Source organism: Eulemur rufifrons, chromosome 1 (genome assembly GCF_041146395.1).
Source record: "Eulemur rufifrons isolate Redbay chromosome 1, OSU_ERuf_1, whole genome shotgun sequence".
NCBI classification, from domain to species: Eukaryota; Metazoa; Chordata; class Mammalia; order Primates; family Lemuridae; genus Eulemur; species Eulemur rufifrons.
Genome location: NC_090983.1, coordinates 57,047,489 through 57,068,687, shown reverse-complemented (window position 1 = coordinate 57,068,687; position 21,199 = coordinate 57,047,489). Strand labels below are relative to the sequence as shown.

Below are 21,199 nucleotides of genomic sequence, written 5' to 3'. Positions count from 1 at the left end.
AGGACTGAAATATTTTTCTTCATATCTGCTGGCATTTTACATAATTTCATTCGACCTCTAATTTTATCTTTCTTTGCTCAAAATGGCTAAAACACCCCCCCACATATACACACAACATGCACACAAACACACACACCCCACTTTCATGTACCAAGAGATTAGCTTATTGTTATTCACTGCATTCTCCAACAATATAGCCATTATTTTGAAATAAAGTTTTCAGACAGTGAGGAACATCTTATTTCAAAGTTGGTGATTACCTGACTGATCATATCTGAATTGATGAAAGACTCGAACTTGAGTGAGCCAAGGGTTCACTACCACCATTTTCTCTTTTCTTCCTTGTCCAAATTTATCTTGTTTCCATACTTCTCCCTTCTCCCTAGATATCCAGTATATCTGGTCTTCAAAGATGTCCAGATTGTAAGGGCGCACTGCTGCTCACCCACAAAGGAAAACAAAACAAAACAAGGTTATTGATAAGAAAATACCCTAGTACCACTTCTATATCCAATATTATTCTGCTTGAATTATTCCCTAATACAATGCCTTGAAACTCCAGGAACATTCAGGCAGACTTTCTGCACATGGGACTATGAAAGTGTGCTGCACTGGGAATAGATCAAGAGGACGGAAATTAAACCAGATGAATGCATACAGTCTAACATCCATTATAGGGCCCTAGCTCACTTTCATGCTGCTGATTTCATTGCATTGGAAAACAATTTGTATGCCAAAGATTTTATCTTTTCCCTTGAACATAAGACACTATCGGTCAGATAAGAAAAATGTGGTATGTGCTGAATCATTATAATTCTGCAGAGTCTGGATAAGAAAACAAAATGTTCTTCTCCTTCCAGATGTTTCCAGTTATACATAATAAGCTATCTAGCACAGTGAAAATGAATGTGTCCAGACGTGGTTAGACGATACTAACATTGGTACGTTGAATGCCACCTCTGTAAGGGTGATCTAACAGAAGTCTCAGTTATTTCAATATCTGCTGCTGAGATGCACTTTTTAAAATTATGTAAAAAAGGATAAAAAGGATTTAATTATTGCTGATGCATTCATATGCATTTAATTCAGCAACTGAGAGTTGGGAGGGGAGGTGGGTATCTAAAAAACTATATAGAGTGTCTTCTAAGATCAGGCTTCTTTCTCGAGAAAATGGGTAAAATTATTTAATATATTAATTTCTAACTCATTTCTAACCTTCATGTAAAACAACTCTCCTGGCGGTCCCATCGTGATTCATGGTTTCAATAACGTCCTCCTTGAAGTCACTCCAGTAGATCCGGTCATTGTTCATATAATCAATAGTAAGGCTAGTTGGCCAACCAAGGTCCTGAGAAATCAGGACATTGCGAGACGCCCCATTCATCCAGGCAGATTCGATTTTAGGTTCTTCTCCCCAGTCCGTCCAATACATAAGCCTGTAACAGAAGGTTTTTTCATTGAAGCATCTCACCGCATGGGACCTCTCCACTACAGCAGAACATGGAGCATTACCAACAGGGTAAGCAAGTGTTTTTCGCAGAGATCTGGGAGCTAAGTGGCACTGTTTTTACACTTTACAGAAGGTAGGGAGCGAAATGGGGGAGCATGTGTGCTTTCGGTTCCTGAAAATTGTACTTTCCTAACAGAAATTGGCTGAAGGATGCACATTTGAAGCCTTTAAAAGGTACATTACAAAAGCTGCTCATTCTTCAAGAGATGTTATTGAAGGCCTACTGTGTGAGAGGCACTGTCCTGTCCTTTGGATACATCAGAGGAAAAAACAAAGATTTCTACCCTCATGGAGCTACTTTTAACTCTTTTTAAATGTATGCTCTGCATCCAATTAAGAATTACTTACAGAGAAAGAGTCTGTGTAAGCAAAGGTGACCTGACACTGAAGAATTACCTAAGCCAAAGATGACAACACTTGAAATACCTAGAAAGGACCAGGCAGGTAAGATAAAGGAGGAGAGCAGCCCAATTATGAATACCAGGCGATGGCTGGTCCGAAGGTAGTGAGTTATCTCACTTGATTGCTCACAGTCAGTTACAGATTGAACTCCTTGTTCTACTGCTTTCCCCTCTCCTCACTACTGCACTTGACTAGTCTAAAAAAAAAAAAAAAAAAAAAAAAATCAGGCAATGGGGAGAGTAAGACCCCGAGGGAGAGTCCCTGCCAGTGCCAGTGTTATCAGTTCCTCTGATTTTCCAAGCCAGAAATATAGATTTTCTTTCTTTTTTTTTTTAATTTGAAATTTTAGCAACTAAGTAAAAAAAAAAAAACTTGAGCCAGGTGTGGTGGAACAGGTCTGTAATCCCAGCTACTCAGGAGGCTGAGGCAGGAGGATCACTTAAGGCCAGGCGTTTGAGTCCAGCCTGGGCAACATAGAGAGACCTCATCTCAAAAAAAAAAAAAAAATAAAAATAAAAAACAAACAAAAACCAGCAACAACAAGAAAAAAACTTCAAGCTCTGTGTAGTTCAAGCCAAACATGTCTATAGACCAAATTCAGTCCCCTGGCCACCACTTTGCAGTCTCTTGTCTAAATCAATCATCAGGTGTAGACCAATCCTTAAATTCCATGGAGGAATGTGTGGATTTCAGACAAACTAGGCTCTGGGAAAAATGTGGCCAAAGGCCTTTAAAGTCTTAACAGTTGGCAAATACTACCTTGTTTTGTTTTCATTAAAAATGATAGACATGGCTGGGTGTGGTGGCTTATACCTACAATCCTAGCACTTTGGGAGGCCAAGGAACAAGGATTGCTTAAGGTCAGGAGTTCAAGACTAGCCTGAACAAGAGTGAGATCCCATCTCTACAAAAAAAAACAAAGAAAGAAAAAGAAAAATTAGCTGTGTGCCTGTAGACCCAGCTACTTGGGAGGCTGAGGCAGGAGGACTGCTTGAGCCCAGGAGTTTAAGTTTGCAGTGAGCTACAATGATATCACCAACCCAGGTGATGGAGCAAGACCTTATGTCAAAAAAAAAAAAGAAAGAAAAAGATAGATATATGAAAGAAGCCAGTCACAAAGGACCACATAATGTATGATTCCATTTGTAGGAAATGTTCAGAACAGACACCTCTGTAGAGATAGAGGGTAGATCAGTGGTTACTTGGGGAGACATGGGGGTTGGGGGATGATAGATAGGGGTACAGGGTTCTTTTTAGGGTAAAAAAATGCTTTAAAATTGATCATGGTGATGGATACAAAACTCTGAATATACTAAAAGCCATTGAATTGTACACTTTAAATGGCTAAATTGTGTGGTATGTGAATTATATTTTAGTAAAGCTGTTTTTTTAAAAAGGTAATAAATACTCAAAACTCAAAAAAAGTACACAGAATGGGTTTTTTGGGGGTTTTTTTTTTGTTTTTTTTTTTTTGTTTGTTTTGGCCATGACTTTGTTCATGCTATTTTCTGAGCTTATGAACTTGTCCCCTTTGTCTATCTCTACCCAAGACATCCTTCCAGGTCTTTCTCCAAGACGTGGTCTCACACCTACACTGATCTAGCATGTATTTTATTACCAATAGATCCCAATCCTCAGTGTTCAGTTCAAATGCTACTTTCTACACACAGCTTCCCCAGAACCCCTGCAAGGCAGAACTCTCACAGTGTTTATTCAGTAGTGTCCTCATGACAATCCTCCTTTTCTACCTTACATCATAGTCAACAAAGGAACATGGTATTATTTTATCCACCTATGTAAATAGGGCATAGAAAGTTACAACTAATTAATAAGCCTGTTGCATGATTCAAATGAGTTTATATATGTAGGACACTTAGCACAGTAGCTGGCACATAGTAAGAATATAATAAATGGTGGCTCTTTTTACTGTCATTGTCAATATTATTACAGTCATCATCATCATCATCCTTCAGAGCCAGTGGCAAATCTGATACCATAGAAGCTATGAGAAGTTTCACATATCACAAATGCTTTCTAAGACTTAGGGATGGTTAGCCTCTCAGATGCATCATGGAATGAGAAGTTTTGTAGGGCAGGTCTTGAGGCCTTAGGCAGTTAAACCCTTCCTACCTCCTTTCTTATTTCCACTCTCTCCCAGGACTACACTGAGCCATTCCAGAGAGAAAGGAATTTACAAAGAATAAAATGAAGATCTTCTCTGAAAGAACAGTGGAGAGATATCAGAATGTGATCATAATAAAAAGATAGGTATAAACATTAATTACAGAGGAAAGAATTAAACGGCATACAGAAAATAGTCACATCATTCATACCATAGAACACTTTGCATCTCTTAGCGTCTAAGATATTGTATAGGTTGAGGACAAGTCCACATCACAGGTTAATCTTATCAGGCAAGTATATTTCAAGTGTCATTCCTGAGTTTCTGAAGAGTATGATTTAACATATGAAATAACAGAATCACAGTAATAATAGCTCATAGTGTTCTATACACAAATATTGGCATATCTACAAAGGGCCATACTGGTCCTACCCGAATAGGTGAAGTATTTGGGGTTATTCAAAATTTAAAAAATAAAGTGCCACTATTCTGAGACTAAATGAATATGTAAGTACCCAGTCATTTCAGCTTAGTGATTATCCAAATAAATGTCTCGAAATATAGAGAAAAATGACAAAACTAGTTCTCATTTACACTGAGGTGATTTAAAGATAAACTATAAATTGAAACATTCCTACAAATGGATAATATGTATTTATCTGCAGTATTTTAAATACTTGCATATTTTGGATATAAATGTTTGGAAATATGACCAAATCCCTAGCTGAATTTCAATGAATTAGTTAGTTGAAAACATCCAAATGAAAGGAAAAACAATTCTGATGAAACCTTCACTTAAAACAGATAAATCGGCCGGGCGCGGTGGCTGACGCCTGTAATCCTAGCACTCTGGGAGGCCGAGGCGGGTGGATCGCTCGAGGTCAGGAGTTCGAGACCAGCCTGAGCAAGAGTGAGACCCCGTCTCTACTAAAAATAGAACGAAATTATATGGACAACTAAAATATATATATACAAAAAATTAGCCGGGCATGGTGGTGCATGCCTGTAGTCCCAGCTACTCGGGAGGCTGAGGCAGGAGGATCGCTTGAGCCCAGGAGTTTGAGGTTGCTGTGAGCTAGGCTGAAGCCACGGCACTCACTCTAGCCCGGGCAACAGAGTGAGACTCTGTCTCAAAAAAAAAAAAAAAAGTTAAATCCACAAAGAACTTTCAAGTTCAGAGCTTGGATTTGACAAGGAATCCATGTAAACAGAAAGGTTCTCAGGTATGTTCTCAAAGGAATCTCTCCATCAGAAACGGTTGGTCCTAAATGATCTCAAGGGCATGTTATAATTCTTGAAATAGTCATAGATGCTATTCCAAAAAAAAAAAAAATTAAGGACAATTTCAGTACAATTAGGAAAAAAATCATTAAAGACATGAAATTTTATGAGAATCCCATAGAAATTATCTAGAACATTAAAGACTCCTTCAAGTACTTACCCTAGTTTGGGATTCACAGCAACCGCGGCTGGTTGATCCAGAGAGGAGGTAATCAGCCACTTTCTGTACCTCCCATCAAGTTTGGCCACCTCGATGCGTTGATTCTTGGCATCTGACCAGTAAATATGCCTGAATTCAGAGGGATAAGGTTAAACAACTGAAAAGTCTAGACTAGTCATTTCTGGGGAAGAAGTCTGAGGAGGAGAGCATTTTGTTTGAAAGCTCTGGCTGGTGGCACAGCTACTCAGATACCTGTCTTTAGAGCATGGGCCCCTCTCTCCTTTGGCCCAATCTCTACGGCCAAAGGGACATCTTTGGCAGGTTACACTTGGAAGAGTCAGGGATGGAGGGGACTCCTGCCCAGTCAGCCAAAGCAGCTGAGTCGGCCAGAACCAGTGAAGGTGGCAGACAGAGCAGTGAGACTGGCTCACATCTGGCATGATTATGAGATGTGCTTCTGCACTTTGGGCTAGTCCTTTAAATCTGACTGCCCAGGAGTCTATTTCCTCCTCAGCAAACAGCCCTATTGGAATCAACAGGAATCTGGCATCAATTCCAAAGATGAGTGGGAACAGCTTTTCAAAATGAACTCGGCAAGGCCATCCTGCCCCTACTTCCACTTCTAAGGCTGCAGGTCTCAGTCTCTTTCAAGCAGAAAAAGTTCCATCACTTTCTTAATTCTCTCCTTCAAAAAGGCTGAGAAAGAGGTAAAACTTCAAACAAGAAGACAGATCTGCCATTGCTTGGTTGGCTTTCAGAAGGAAGTGTTAATGTCTGGAGTTTCAAGTTCCTGACTCCACTAACAGTTGTCTGAGGCCCTGTTTCCCGACAGAAAACACTGAAAGGAGTTTCCTGTTAGCCTGCAGGTGCAGTGGGACCCAGTTAACCTCTTCAGAGACACTCATGTCTTCCAGTAACACCAGACAAGTTTGTTAAAAGATGAAAATGAATTTATACTGCAAATAAATCTCTATTCCCCAGGAGGGTCCCTGTGCCTTCCCTCTCAAGTATTTTTCCATTATTAGTTCATTTGCAAGGAATCACTTTCCCACCAATGTCACTGCAGTGCAAAGCTCTTCCTTGAAGGAGAAGCTTAATAACTTTTCCTCATTAGTCTGCCTCTCATGCACCTACCTGATGATGACCCTATGTAAGGTTCTTACTTAGGGATCATCAGAAGGTCTGGGAGAACAGACCAGAGCTGACAACTCTATTAACTTAACCCCAAAGACTAAGCAGGAAAGTAAAATTTCAACTTATTCCAACTATGTAGCCTGCTAAAAACATAAGATGTGGATTATTCTTCCCAAAATCATTACCATAGAGAAAAATGTTTCATCTCGACTGCTTTGCTGGGAGAATTATGAGGCTGTCCCATTTACTCACAAAATGAACAGTGCTGGCACACTGAAAGTTAATTTTGGAATCCAGAACTCTGTTGGCAAGAATGCTCTCCTAGATATAATAGGGAAACTTGACCTGGGTGCTTTCCTAAACTTTTCCTTGGCATGCATATAATACAGGAAATGATAGTGTCTCCTTGACACACTGGGGTAAGTGGAGATAGCTGCTGGGGCTAGAGCCAGCCTAGGCATTGCCCAGTGGCACCAGCAGCTGAGTTACCCACATCTAGGCCCAGCTTAACTCATGTGCCATGCCCAGCAGTTTGAGAACTCTAGCCAAGAAAACGGAATAGGCAAGAGGGGAATGTGCAGCAAATTTACCTTCCAACCCAGTCCACAGCTAATCCATCTGGCTGCATTATATATTTCAGTTTCAGGTCCACTTCCTGCACAAGATTATTGCTGCCGGATTCGAAGTTGGGAATGTAGGCACGCTTGATAGCACCAAATCCGGAGCCCTGCCCTCGCACAGTGTAGTACACAACACCTACAAGGGAAGACACTCAGGTCAGTTGAATGCTAAGAGCATCAGGCAATGGGGGAACTGGGGTCTAATAGGGTGAAGTACTGTTCATTTATTAACATCTCGCTCTCCTCATTGTTCTTATAATATGAATTATTCAATTATATCAATATGATCAAGCCTTAAAACCTATTATACTTGAGCTATTAGCTACAAATGCTTCAACCGATAGTGAGATTTACTTAGACATCTCTATTTAAAAGTAATTCATTTAAATATATTTTGGCCAAGAGCTTATTTACTCTTATGCTGAAACAGAACATATAGATAAATGAGGAGAGGGCAGGGCCGTTAAGAATTTAAAATCACACTCAAGATCAATGGCAATAAAGCAGCCGTATCGATGAGAAGCCTATTTTACGTACAGACTGAAGGAGTGTGGACCTCAGGCATTTTAAAAGCACAGGACGACTGTGACTTTGAAGGCATATATTGGGAATTTGCTGCTTTCTTAGGTAAACACAAAGCTTATTGTATTGCATGATTAAGTGTGAAAATACAATAATAAATCCTATGTGGGCATAGTTATTGATAGTTTGCAAAGCCTCACACATCTACTATTTCATTCAGTCTTGAAAACAACTTTCAGAGGTAGGCAGATAGAACAAGATTACTACTCTTATTTTACAGATGAAAAATTGAGATTCAGAGAATTGTTACAAAAATTTAACCTTATAAAGCTAGTCAATGAGGAAGGCAGGCATAGAAGATAAATTTATAGGTGGACAAGACAAGTTTTCTGACTCCTAGCATACCACATAGAGCCATGAGAGACTCAACAATAAGTATTATTCATTTTTTCCTTCATTCAACTAAATTTTTTGATCACCTACCACATATACTGTACTAGATGCTGGGTCAGGTGCTAGACATGTAGAGGTGATTAGATTCAGTCTCTGTCTCCCAAAAGCACATGGTTAGCAGGTAGGGAGGAAAAAAATGTGGGCAATGTCACGTGTCCTTTACTAAAAGCATGTATAAAATGCTACAGGGTCAGGGGTGAGCGATCATGGAACTCTGCCAGGAGGAATTATAGATGTTTCAGAGGAGGTGACATTTGAACTGGATCTTTGAAGCCTAAGTAGAAAGTTTCCAAGTGTACAACGGGAGGGAAGAACAGGATCTACATGAGCATAGACAAGCACATGTGAGGTGATCCCGAAAGGATAAACCCCGGAGATGGAAGGAGGTTTGGAGAGAAGTCAGGAAAGATTGGCTGGGACACAAGGGCATGCTAATGTGTCAGGAGCATTCTGGAGAGAAGGAACTTCCTTCCTCTTCCACTCTTGCAACAAAATTCATGCATTAAAAGTTAAATTCTTCAAAATTCAACACCTTAAAATTCCAGAAAGTCACTTCATGTCAATGAAAGATGCCAAAGTGTATACTCACTGAGGCCTATGCCCTCAGGATCCCAATCATAATCAACAGCCTGGATAGAGTCCTCATCTTGAAGATACTCTGAGAATCTCTCAGAGGAGAGATTGTATTTCCGAATTCGAACGTTGTCAGGCAGGAGCAACAAAGGAGAGTTACCTGTAAACAAAAGAGGGGCTACTTTACCTGTTTGAATTTTACCTGAACTTTTTGTGTATACAGTATGATATAAAATTCACAGCAAGTACCCGCCCCCTTTTCAAAAAAGATGAGTTTTTGCAGGAATCTGACTCTGCCAATCAATAAAGCTGACTTTCCCATTGGGTTGCAAAGTCCATGACTTAACATTCTTGTCTCCATTTCAAGTGGAAAACTAACATTTCTCTTAGGGATATTGTCAGTTCTTTATTCTTTGTCCTCAGTGGTGGTTTAGAGCAAAGCAAGACTGAGACCCCTACATAGAGTCTTCATTTTTACTCAATTTTTCTTTCTTTAATCACTGACATTAAAACAGACAAGAATGTAGACATTCAGTCGTACAGAAGAAATACAACATTTATAGCCTTATTAACAGTTTACCAGGAATGTCTCAGTCCTCACTCTTTACTGGCAAATTTTATGATTCTTTTAGCAGGTAATCAGCTCCATGACCCAATTTATCTTCTAGTTAGTGACAATGAAACCCAGCTTGTTCTTGATTTAAAAAAAAAAAATTTTTTTTAACCTAAAGCAGCTATTCCAAGTGTTGACTCATTCCGAGATGTATTATCTAGAATTTTTTGAATTTACTTGCATAATGCCAATAAAATCCAATTTAAGTAACTTTTAAAAGTTCATTTTACATATTTCCATTAGCCTGACATTATGTTTTATATGAATATTCTAATTTATTTCAGTCGACTTCTTAGAGTTAAAAGATTTAAACATTTTTAAATTAGCTGCTTAATTACCACACCAACTGTTCAACTTTCTTCACCCTAGTTTTCACTCACTGTCAACAATGTTTGGAAGGTAAAATATTTAAGTATGCTAGTCAAACACATGTTTTAAAAACCCAATTTGTATGAAGAAATTGAACAGCTGTTTTGTCCATTTACCTGTAATTTACAAAATAAGGTGCTATTTCCTTATCAAGTTCCTTAAACTCTAGTACAAACTTCAAATTCAAAATAAAGACCTATACCCCTTAACTAGGATATGATGATTTAGAATAGACCTCTTAAATTTGGAGTATAATATTTATCACTTATGTTCTTTCTCTTTTGTCATTTCTATTTAGTCCTTATTACTGCTTTTTATCAGGCCTGATTATCAGATACTGGCATTAACCTAAAATGTAAAACTAATGATTGAAGTCATAAATGCACCAGACTCCTTTCTGTCTGTGATCAGTAACCCATGAAAACTAAAAAGGGGTATGTCAGCAGAGTGTCCTTGATTTGACCCGATTCAATATGACTGGTTTTTGTGAGCCATCGTGGACTACAGGGCTCAAACCTTGTTCTCAGTGGAGTGGGAGCTAGAGGGCCTTGTAAATTTCCTCTGCCGATGAGTATCCCACAGGAAGCTTTTGTTGTTTGAACCTTCTGGAGGGTGACATCTTGTCCACTTTTTGAAGTTTTAATCAAGGTTGACAAGAGGCTAAATCCAGAATAGTAACATCTGACTCTTGTTTTAATTCCAACATATTTTTTGGAGGACATAGCCATTGTTTTAAGCTGGCAGGGGAGGAGAGAGGAGAGACTGAATAGGTGTTGGAAGAGAAGTAGCCAGTGGGTTAAAATAAGACTCTAAGAGTCTAAAGTTTATTTCCTGATATATCCCCAAAAGTCGATTAATCCCTACATGAACCCATCATACCTTCAGCTGCACATCGTTTTCCATATTTGTCCCCCACAGACCGGAAGCCATCAGCACAGACACACTCATAACTTCCTTTGGTATTTTTGCAGGTCTGGGAACAAATCCCAAATTGCTCACACTCATTGATGTCTGTAGGCAAAATAAAACCAAATATGCAACATCTGCTCCCATCCATACCTTAGAGACCCTGCTTCTGTTATAACCCATATTCACAAGCAATGAGGACTGAGAAGAGCACAGATGAAAATAAGCAACGATATTAACATGTGTGGAACACTTACTAAGTTTCGGATATTTTTTCACATGCTTTCCATGTTTTTTTCCTCATTTAATCTTCCCAAAAAACTCATAAGACGTATGGATTATTATTAAACCCAGTGTCTCAAAGCTGGTAAGTAATGGAGACGGGATTTAAACTGAAGCATTATCGCTCTGGGCAACAGCAGGGCAAACTCGCCCTTTCAGAACGCATCTGCTGTGGTGGTGTTTGGTACCACCTCCCTTCTGCTAGCTAGTCTCAGGAACAAGACTCGTCAATTTGGTTTTTCAGTGAGGTTCTTAAGCTTCCGCTCCCAAATGAACTCTTATAATCATGCGGGTACAAACACATCATGAGTTAGAAACAGTAAATTCAAATAATAAAACATAATTAAAATTATACTCATCCCTTACGATCTTGATAAGCTAGTCTCCAACTTCATACTTTAGAACTAATTTATGTCTGCATCGGTTGATGTATAATAAATATGTGTTGTTTGGCTTAAAATGAGGAAAGTAAATCTTGTGTTTGTTTTGTTAAAAACTTTCATCTCACATACTGGTACAATAAGCAGCCTTCATCATTCATGTTAATTCCACAGACATTACTGAATACACACTATCTGCCAAGCACTTTGCCAGGCACTGGTAAGACAGCACATATGCAGAGAAAAACAAAAGCAATTGGCATTCTTGAGTATTTTAATGACCTAGAACCCTGATTGTAGCCCCATTAAGGGAATTAAATAGTGATTTATTTAATAAAAGGGAATGGGTTAAGAACCTAAATAGTATCAGATTCTCCTAATAGGAATCGAAGGAAATATACTCTACCGAGACAGGAGTTTGCGTCAGTTTCATCAGTTTTGAACCCAGCTCTACAGGAGCAGATAAATCCTCCTTCATTTAATTGGGTACAATTTTGTTCACATATATTTTCAGCACATGTTCTCTCTTTTCCTAGATCTGAAAAACACAATATCAGCATTACAAACCAGATCAGCCACAAATGAACAGTCGAGTGGTACATCAAAAGGAACACCTAGCCATGACCAACCATAGGACATCTTGAGATGACCTCTCTTCATAAACCTTTGAGAGGCTAGAGCACACCTGGATTCTGATTTCTGCTAATGACACAAATGTATGTAATGTTAAGCCCTTGAGGCAATTTTCCCATTATATACACCACTGATAGGCTCACCTTCAGAGCATCCTATGGACTCTAGGACTAGGAAGCCAGACCCTCTACAACTGTTACCACCTGCTCTACTATCTTAATCTTATTATACATAGGTAGATAGATAGACAAACAGACACATGTATAAATAAAGGACACTGACACAGGTTACAACAAAGTTATAAATAGGAGGAAATTATAAGGTTGTAAGAAGACTATAATTTGTCTAACATTCACCAATTGATTATATATATGTAAGTCAAGCGTTGGCCATGGTGCAGTAAAATGCCTAGAGTCCTAAGTCATACAACTGCTTTTACAGCCATAAGTTGGTATACATGGAAAAGAATTTTATAATATGAATGTGTGTATCAAGGGCTTTAAAAATATTCTTATTCTTTTACCCAATTATTCTGTGTTAATGAATTTTCCCTCAGGAAGGAATAAAAATATGCACTATGATTTATGTTTAAGGATTAACATTATTTAGAATAGAATAAGAAAATTTTGAAAACAAATTGAATGTACATTTAATAATGGGGAATCAATTATATTATAGTATATTTTATCAACTCTAAGATGCCACAGATGTACCATTATTTTATGTAACACTAAAATAGAAATGTTCAGAACTCACATTATGACATATTATCAATTATAAGATGCACCTTTGTTTCAGAGATGTTTAGATGTGAAAATATGTATCTTAGAAGCAATGAGGTATGATTATCTACATGATGGATTGCTATGCAATCATTAAAATTCATGATTTCAAATGATACTTTGACATGGGAAATATCTATAATAAAAGGAAGAAAAAGATTGAAAACCTCTCCATTTAGTATGAAAAATTTCTTAAATTTTTTTAAATACTAAGAAATATTTGTATATCCATATTCAAAAAAAAAGACAGCAAAAATACCCCACACTTTAAAGATTAGTTTTCTCTCAGTGATGGAATTCAAATGATCTTTACTTTCAAGTGTTCATGTGTTTTCTAGATTTTATAACTTTCATAGTTAAAAAAAATCTATCAATAGTTTATTTTTGTAGGACCCATATGAATGGTCCTTGTTATCCCTGCTATTCTTTTGGTCCAGATGTTCCAGGGTAGACTTTTAACAGCTCAGAGCCTACCCTTACACTTCATTGCTCATCATTGCCCTAAGCTCTTGTCTCTGCCAATATCTATACAAGCCACCTGGCTTTCATTCTTGTCATTCTTATCAGTTTGCTTCTTTTATCCTCACTCTCCATCTAGCCCCAAACCTAGGTCTTACAGAGAAGCTGACAAAGATGAACATATTAATAGACAGTGAGTGATCAAGGGGAGAGGGATGGGAAGTGGTTATCTCCAACAAGGACTAAAGTTTCATCTACCTCTCGAATGAAATGTCTCCTAGTCACAAGCTTCTGAATATTTTAGCCAAAGAGACTGTGATATTTCCCAATGCAATTCTTTCAAATCAAAATAGATTTATATCTACCTGTCTTCTATACCAGTGGTCCCCAACCTTTTTGGCACCAGGGATTGGTTTCATGAAAAACAGTTTTTCCATGGATCGGGGTGGGATGGGGTGTGGGGGTTGGAGCTCAGGCAGTGATATGTGGCCAGGTTCCTAGCAGGCCATAGACCAGTACTGGGCTGCAGCCCAGGGTGGGCGTCAGAGACCACAATTCTATACTATGCAACAAGGTGAACTTAATCACGTCTCAGAGTCCCTTAGGGCACCATGACTGTATCAGTAATGTGGTTTAAATAGACTAAAAACATTGAGTTTAATAAAGAAAAATAAGCACAAAGACATTTAATGGAATAATGCCCTGGGAGTAGACTTCAAAACTGTACATGTGAAAGCTTTATAAAGATCTAGTCTGAGTTCTTAACTACACATTGTTAAATAAGTCTATTCAGATTTTCTATTTGTTCTTGAGCCGGTTTCAGTGTTTTGTGTCTTTCTAAGAATTTGCCCACTTAACATAAGTTGTCTAATTTATTGCCATAAGGTTTTTCATAGTATTCCCTATTATCTTTTACATTTCTATAAGGTTGGCAGTGATGTCATCTCTACTTTGCTAAATAAATGTGACCTATTTTTATTAACCTGGACATCCTTGAGCCAGCCACATAACCTCTCTGGCTCTCGTGTGCACAATTAGACTTGGTAATCTCCTCCCAGCTCTAAAATCTACAATAGGATTAAGGGTCCCAGGAAGCAAAAATGCCTGGACCAAGTGCTCCCTTGAGTGAGGTTTTTTTTTTTTTTTCCATGAGCAAGAGCTTTATTAAATAAATGTATTTATTTTACACATCAATATAATGGAATGTCTTGCAGCCTTAGTAATGATCATGGGGTATATATAATATTTTTTGACATGGAAAGATATTCACAAAAAAGATTATACTTAAGTATGCATAGTATGCTTCCAATTTCATAAAAAATTATATACCTAGTTGTAAATTTACATAATTTATTGTACAATTACAACAAGTGTAGAAGAATACATGCCAAAATCTCAATAGCAGCTATCTCTAGATGGTATTATAATGGGTATTTTTCTTTGTCTTTAATCTATATCTTCCAATTTTTCTAAAAGTAAATATGTATTATCTGGGTGATAAATAAAAAGCGTTTTTAAGTTCTTTTTTTTTTAACTTCCCAAATATAATTTTATTTTATTATTTTTTTTATTTCATCTTATTGTTATGGGGGATACAGTTGAGTGAGTTATAATCTTGTGAAACAAAAATCCTTAACAAGAATAGAAACCACATAACATTGTGGGATTCTTCCTCAAATTTGAGGAATGTCTTGTAACATTTTCATTTGAAAACAATCACCATTTTAATCCACATAACAACTGATTTCCCCAAGCCCAGATATAAGACACTGTTTATAAAAGAAATGCTCTATTTTTCATTTTATGAAGAAGGAATAACAACTACTAGACAGAGAAAGAGCAAGTCGATATATCTTTATAAATACATAAGTAATATTTGTAACCTGAGATTTGCATTTTTGTATACCTGAATCGTGCTAGAAAAATGTTAATGTCTTTCTCTTCCTGGAAATTTGCTAAACGAATAGATTTTAGGTGCTCTTACCACAAATAAAATAAAAATAAAAAGGTAACTATGTGAGATTAAGGATATGTTAATTTGCTTGACTATAGTAATACTTCACTATGTGTATCAAAATATCATGCTGTACGACTTAAATTTAAAAAAAATCAAACATGTGTCCCAAACATCACAGTAATCTTGTTGGAGAGGAAGAAGAAGGAAGAGGAGGAAGGAGGAAAAAAAAGGGCAAATAGATTAACAGCACCCAAGAACCAGTATTTTAAATAAGAATCTTATGCCTCAAATTATTAGCCCACATTCTTTGCTAAAACTGGGTTTAAAAAGAAAAAAAATAAAAAATTGTTAGCCCACAGAAGACTGAATTCCATATCACATATCCACTTAATACCTGAAAAGATAAGCTACTTCCATACCCGAACTAATATGTGTGTTACTTATTTCCTTTAAATAAACCTTGCTTTTAATTAAATGCCATTTGAATAGAAAGTATTGTAGTTGATTTTAAGCCTTTTAACTGCCACAGGCAACTAAAAGAGAAACCAGTGTTTGACCCAAGTCCAATCTGGAAATACTCCAAACTCCTGGGATCTTTCACATATCAGTCTCTGGGTGTCAGAACCCAAATCTGCCATCCAGCTTTGCAAATGCTATCATGTTCATGCTTTAAAAGTATTTAATTAAGTCACTTCATTCTGTCAATAACTCCAAGCCCCAGAAGGTATATAAAATAAATGGCAAACCAACTCAGCATGGCTGGTTATTCACACCCCTTTGTAACTCATGAAGGAGAAAATTTGACAGAAAATCCTTTGGCTGTCTCAGAAAAAATAGGTTAAAGCCCGAGAAGTTGAAAGCACATGGAGCCAATTAAGATGACTAAGTCAAAGGCTTCTAGAGTTTGAAGAACTCTCTCCTTTTTCCTGTGAAGAAAGCCAGGCCTGGAGAGGTCACCAGTGGCACAGCTAGTGGCAGAGGGACTAGAGACCAGCTCTCCTGGCCTGGACTCACATGACTGTTCAAGTTCTGCCTCTGCCATTCTGGGTGACCTCAAGCAAGTTACTTAAGATCCCTGAGCTTTATTATATAGATAGGCAAAATCAGCAACCCAGTGGGGCTAACTTGGGTAACGTGTTAGATAATGTATTTGAAAGCACTTCATGAGCCATAAATAGACTACAAAGGCCTGAGTTATTACCATGTCATTCCAACATTTCCATCAAAATATTGAGCTGAAACTATTCCTCGGTCATGTTCATCATCCTTTTCCTACACAACGTTCTCCTTCTACTTTAAAAATAAAAATAAATGTTCCTACTAAGGTCCCCTGTGGCATTCCCATCTTGATCAACTCAGAAGATTTTCCAAGTGCCAAGGATACTGCATTTGGCTTAAGATTTAACAAATGTACAGACTAGTAAAATACGTAGCTTTAAGGTGCTATGAGACACCTGGTGAACTGGGAAGAGGGTGTGCTCTGTAGTTAGGCAGACCAGAGTTCAAATCCTAACTCTACCTCTTAATGACAGTAAGACTTGGTCAATTTATTTAACCTTTAAGTCAGTTTCCTCATTTATATACTAAAAAAGATAATAACACACCTAACTCATACGATCATCACAAGGATGAAGTGCAATAACCTACACAGAACATCTGGCACAATGTCTGGTATAGAATAAGTGCTCAATCACAGATAGTTATGGGCTTGACTGAAATTCAGAGCACAAAGCAAATTAAAGAGAAATATGGGTTCATTATCTACTCTATATTACTGAATACTTTAATTAGGTAAACCTGAGTTCCTACCATGTCGTATAAAAATAAGTGTTTACTTACTGCAACCCATTTCATCAGAAAAGTCACCACAGTCATTGATATCATCACATACACTGTCCTTTAGAATGCAACGCCCATTTTCACACTTAAATTCATCTTCTATACAAGGTTTAGGGGTTGGTTTTCTACCTGTAATGTAAGAAAAAGTTAACATCAAAACCTTTTCTGTGAAACAACGTGCTTTCTTCTGTGACAAAGACGGTTATTGCTTACCAAATGAACAAGTGCTTCCCAACATTTCCCAGTCTCCCTTGCAGCTGGGTTAGGACCATGTGATTAGTTCTAGCCAATGGGCTGTTGAGTTGGAAGTGTCATGTGACACTACTGGGCTGAAACATTGAATGCCCACATGCCTCGTCCATGTCTCTGACACTGCCACAGCAACCTTGGAAGCTTGGAAGCCATGTGCTCCAGGTGGCATAGCTACAAGATGGGGGAGGGTTGTGCAACCTGTGTGGCCTTTATATGAGTGAGAAATAAGTCTTTGCTATGTTACACCACTGACACTTTGGGATTTATTGGTTGCAGGAGCTAGTATTAATTACTCTGAATGATAAACAAGGGAAAACTTTTCAGAGGGTAGAGTAAGAGACAATGAGGGACATTTGGACACAGGTGCTCCTCCAGAGAAGAATCATGACCTAATCAATAAATTTCCTCCACTCCCCATAGTAGGGGCCTTCACAATGGCTGCACAGGGTGACCATATAATTTATCTCCAATCCAGTATGCTTTTGAAAGTGAAGGCAGTGCTATTAATTATTCCACCAGGACAACAAACATAAACCAGGACTGTCCTATGCCAACATGTGTCATCCTAGCCCAGTGGCACTTCAGAATTGTTATGGACTGGTGACTGCAATGTGTCTCTAATTCTTTCTTTCTATTGGGAGTGTTTATTTCTATTGTGTCGCCCCAGTTCTACCACTGTCTATTGGGGGCAGGTGGCACAGATAAAACTAGTCTCCTCTTCAATGGATAGACTTTAAAATATTCTCAACATACAGGAAAAGCAGATAGTTTAATACCTAAAATATTAAATGCAGCCACTTTGAAATTTCCATCTTAAACTAATTTATCATTTTTCTCTTCTGGGAAATAAACTTTCATTTTCAAGAAGGATATTTGATAAGCTCTGTTAACACCATTGCTGTCTTACTCAACATGATTTTTGCAACTGGGCATCGAGCAGGAATATCTATTCACATGCCTAGATAAGCAATTAGCAAGTCTAGGCTGAATAATGACCAAACCTCATCTTTGAAAACAAACCATTCATTTGTCAAGTATGACTGAACCAGTATTAAGTGTTTGTTCTCATTTTCTTATAAAAAAGGAAGGGGAAAAAGCAAAGTAAATGTTTAGACAAAGACTAAAAAGTAAGGGATGTGCCAACATTTCCACTCAAATGAGATAGGAAGAAGTGGATGGGGTTGTATCTGAGTAGAGCATGTGTTTTTATGGTCTTGTAAACAGTTATGTTAACAGAGATCTGCAGTCATGGGTCCAACGCAAGCCTCTGTAGAACAAACTGAAATCCCAGCAGTATATTCTGCAAACTGCAGACAATTGGGGCCCTTCATTTTTCCGTCTCCCTTTTGACTTTTACTTACAGTGCTCTTCTTTCTCATCGGTTCCATCTCCACAGTCATCCAAACCGTTGCACACCTCATGGCTGTAAATACAGCGATTGTTGTCACACCGGAAACGGCCTGGTGATTCACAGGGAACACTCGCTGAAAGGAAAGACAGGAAAATGAAATTAGAAATTAAGAGTAGAATACAAGTGTCAATATCTGAAATACTCCCAGGCTTGCTTCATTCATTCATTCGTTCACTCATTTGATTGATCAACCAACAGATACATCTTGAATATCTCATAGACACCACTGCACTGTGGTAGGTACTAGATATGATGGGAAACAAGAAAGTTCCTTATCCTCGTGGAACTTTCATTGTAGCAGAGAAACAGACTTTACAAATTAACCATTTATAGCTGTGAAGCACCTACTGGGGGGATCTGATATAGATCAGGGGAGGAAGGGTTGGAAGAGGCTTCCTATAGATTTTGAGTCAGAAAGGCAGGTTTCTGGACCTCACTGTGGCTGCAGTGAGGAGGACAATGGGTGCCATGAGACTAGAGAGGCTGGCAGGACTAGACATGGACTTTTGGGTTGATTAGCATGAAACATCAGATCCAAGGGCTGGTTCTTAGAAATATTGTTAATAGAACTACTACCGTAAGAATTATTTGCTATGAAAGCCCAGTACAACATTATAAAACAGTGTTGGTCATTTCTTAACATGGCTGTGTCCCTGACTCTCCAAAGTTTATTTTTACTAGATATGGGCATTTTATCTTATGGACAGAAGCAACTTCCTAAGTATTTCTTTGAAAGTTAAACATGCCTAAGATATTTTTCAAGATTCATTAAGTTAAAAACAAAACAACAAGGCTAGTTCCTAACAAATAAAGAGGTGGCAAGAAAAATGTTGGGATGCCACGGTGAATATATAGTGTGCACTAATTCAAGTTCTCTGGGAAGGAAGGGAAATACTCTGACCTATCATTTTCATGAGTCAAGTCTCTGGGCTAAAAATGAGTAGTGATGAATCTAGCAAAGGGAATGCAAAAGGCAATGTGAACTTCAGAAGCTAAGAGTTTCGGCAGCATTGTTTCTAGAGGTCCCTTCTCCTGTGTTGAAGGCTTGTACTTATAAAAAATCTTTAAGCCTTAGCTTGCATGAGAATCACCTGAAGGGCTCACTAATGCATAGATTGCTGGGCCCACTGCCAGAAATTCAGACTGGGTAGATCTAGGGTACGGCCCATGAATTTGCATTTCTAACATGTTCCCAGAGGATACCAGTATTGCTAGTCCACTGAGAATATTGCACCAGAGTTTCTCCAGTGACTCAAAGCATATAGCAAAATGATTGAAACAAACTATTTTCTTTCACTTTGTCAAAATCAGTAGTTCTTGACCAGGGGACTAAACTAAAAAGCTAAGGAGCTTTTTAAAAATACATATGCACAGGCCCCATCCTTGGAGAGAGACTCTGCTTCTTTAAGTCTAACCATAGGGTGAGGCCAGGGCATGTAATTTTGAGACACTCCTCCCCTACTGATTCTGACGTGTACCCACATTGAGATTCACTGGCTTAAAAAATAAATATGCATCATTCAACAAGAGGCAGTTAGATGGCCTTAAATTATGATGTTAAAGAGAAGTGACTTTAAAGATTAAGTCAGTCTTGCAATTTTCTGACAGTGTTCCAGGAAGCTCAGGGGTTTGGATAGGAAACTTCAAGGGATACCAAAAGTAGGACAGAGCAGGACGGGTACAACCTCCCCCAAATTCCTCCTTGGACTTCAACCACCATAGACCTGCCCCCATGTATGCACACTGGGTTTCCAAGCAAAATTTCTCTAGAATAAATTGTTTTCTAAGGCTATAAAATATTTAAAACCATGGCAGTTTGCCCAACCTTCTCAAATTACAGAGAAAGAACCGAAGCGGGAAGACCAAGTAAAACCACAGCAATGCTAATAATTCAAAAATTACACAACTGCCCCCAGGATTATTTGCTGTATGTAAGAAACACTGAGACTTTGCCAGACAACATGCTCCCATTCACTCCATTTCTCTCCCTCTTACAGCACAGATGAAGTTCTTCATCAGAACCATCGCCACAGTCGTCATCGCCATCACATTTCCAAAACGGCTGGACACAGACATGGTTTTTACATTGAAACATAGTAGCCTGGCAGTACGCACCATTGGGAAAGCGAGTGGCTGTTGCGGGGAGAGAGACACATTCAAATTATTGTACAAATTGACTAGTGTTGGAAAGCTTTCTGACTATTTCTCCTTTGGCTCTTGCCATTGCAGGCTGCTCTTTCTTATTCATCAGGATGTACTGTGGTCTTAACCTTTCTGAGGGTCTGACGGACTATGTCTTTTTTTTTTTTTTTGAGACATAGTCTTGCTCTATCACCCAGGCTAGAGTCCCGTGGCATCAGCCTAGCTCACAGCAACTTCAAACTCCTGGGCTCAAGCTATCCTCCTGCCTCAGCCTCCTGAGTAGCTGGGACTACAGGCATGTGCCACCATGTCTGGCTAATTTTTTCTGTTTTTAACAGAGACAGGGTCTCACTTTTTTTTTTTTTTTTTTGGAGACAGAGTCTCACTCTGTTGCCTG

The 21,199-nt window shown here is 38.3% G+C and overlaps 1 protein-coding gene across 1 annotated transcript in view; it reads right to left on the bottom strand.

Moving 5' to 3' along the window:
• LRP2 (LDL receptor related protein 2) overlaps positions 1–21,199 on the bottom strand; it is a 198,849-nt gene that overhangs the window by 13,884 nt on the left and 163,766 nt on the right. Inside the window, exons 61-70 of the mRNA XM_069471622.1 lie at positions 20,656–20,793; positions 18,611–18,733; positions 16,998–17,126; positions 11,734–11,865; positions 10,639–10,770; positions 8,794–8,937; positions 7,200–7,365; positions 5,476–5,604; positions 1,216–1,436; positions 261–437 (exon numbers count right to left, since the gene is read on the bottom strand). Coding sequence (XP_069327723.1) covers positions 261–437; positions 1,216–1,436; positions 5,476–5,604; positions 7,200–7,365; positions 8,794–8,937; positions 10,639–10,770; positions 11,734–11,865; positions 16,998–17,126; positions 18,611–18,733; positions 20,656–20,793 — 1,491 coding nt within the window. The remainder of the gene's footprint in view (positions 1–260; positions 438–1,215; positions 1,437–5,475; positions 5,605–7,199; positions 7,366–8,793; positions 8,938–10,638; positions 10,771–11,733; positions 11,866–16,997; positions 17,127–18,610; positions 18,734–20,655; positions 20,794–21,199) is intronic.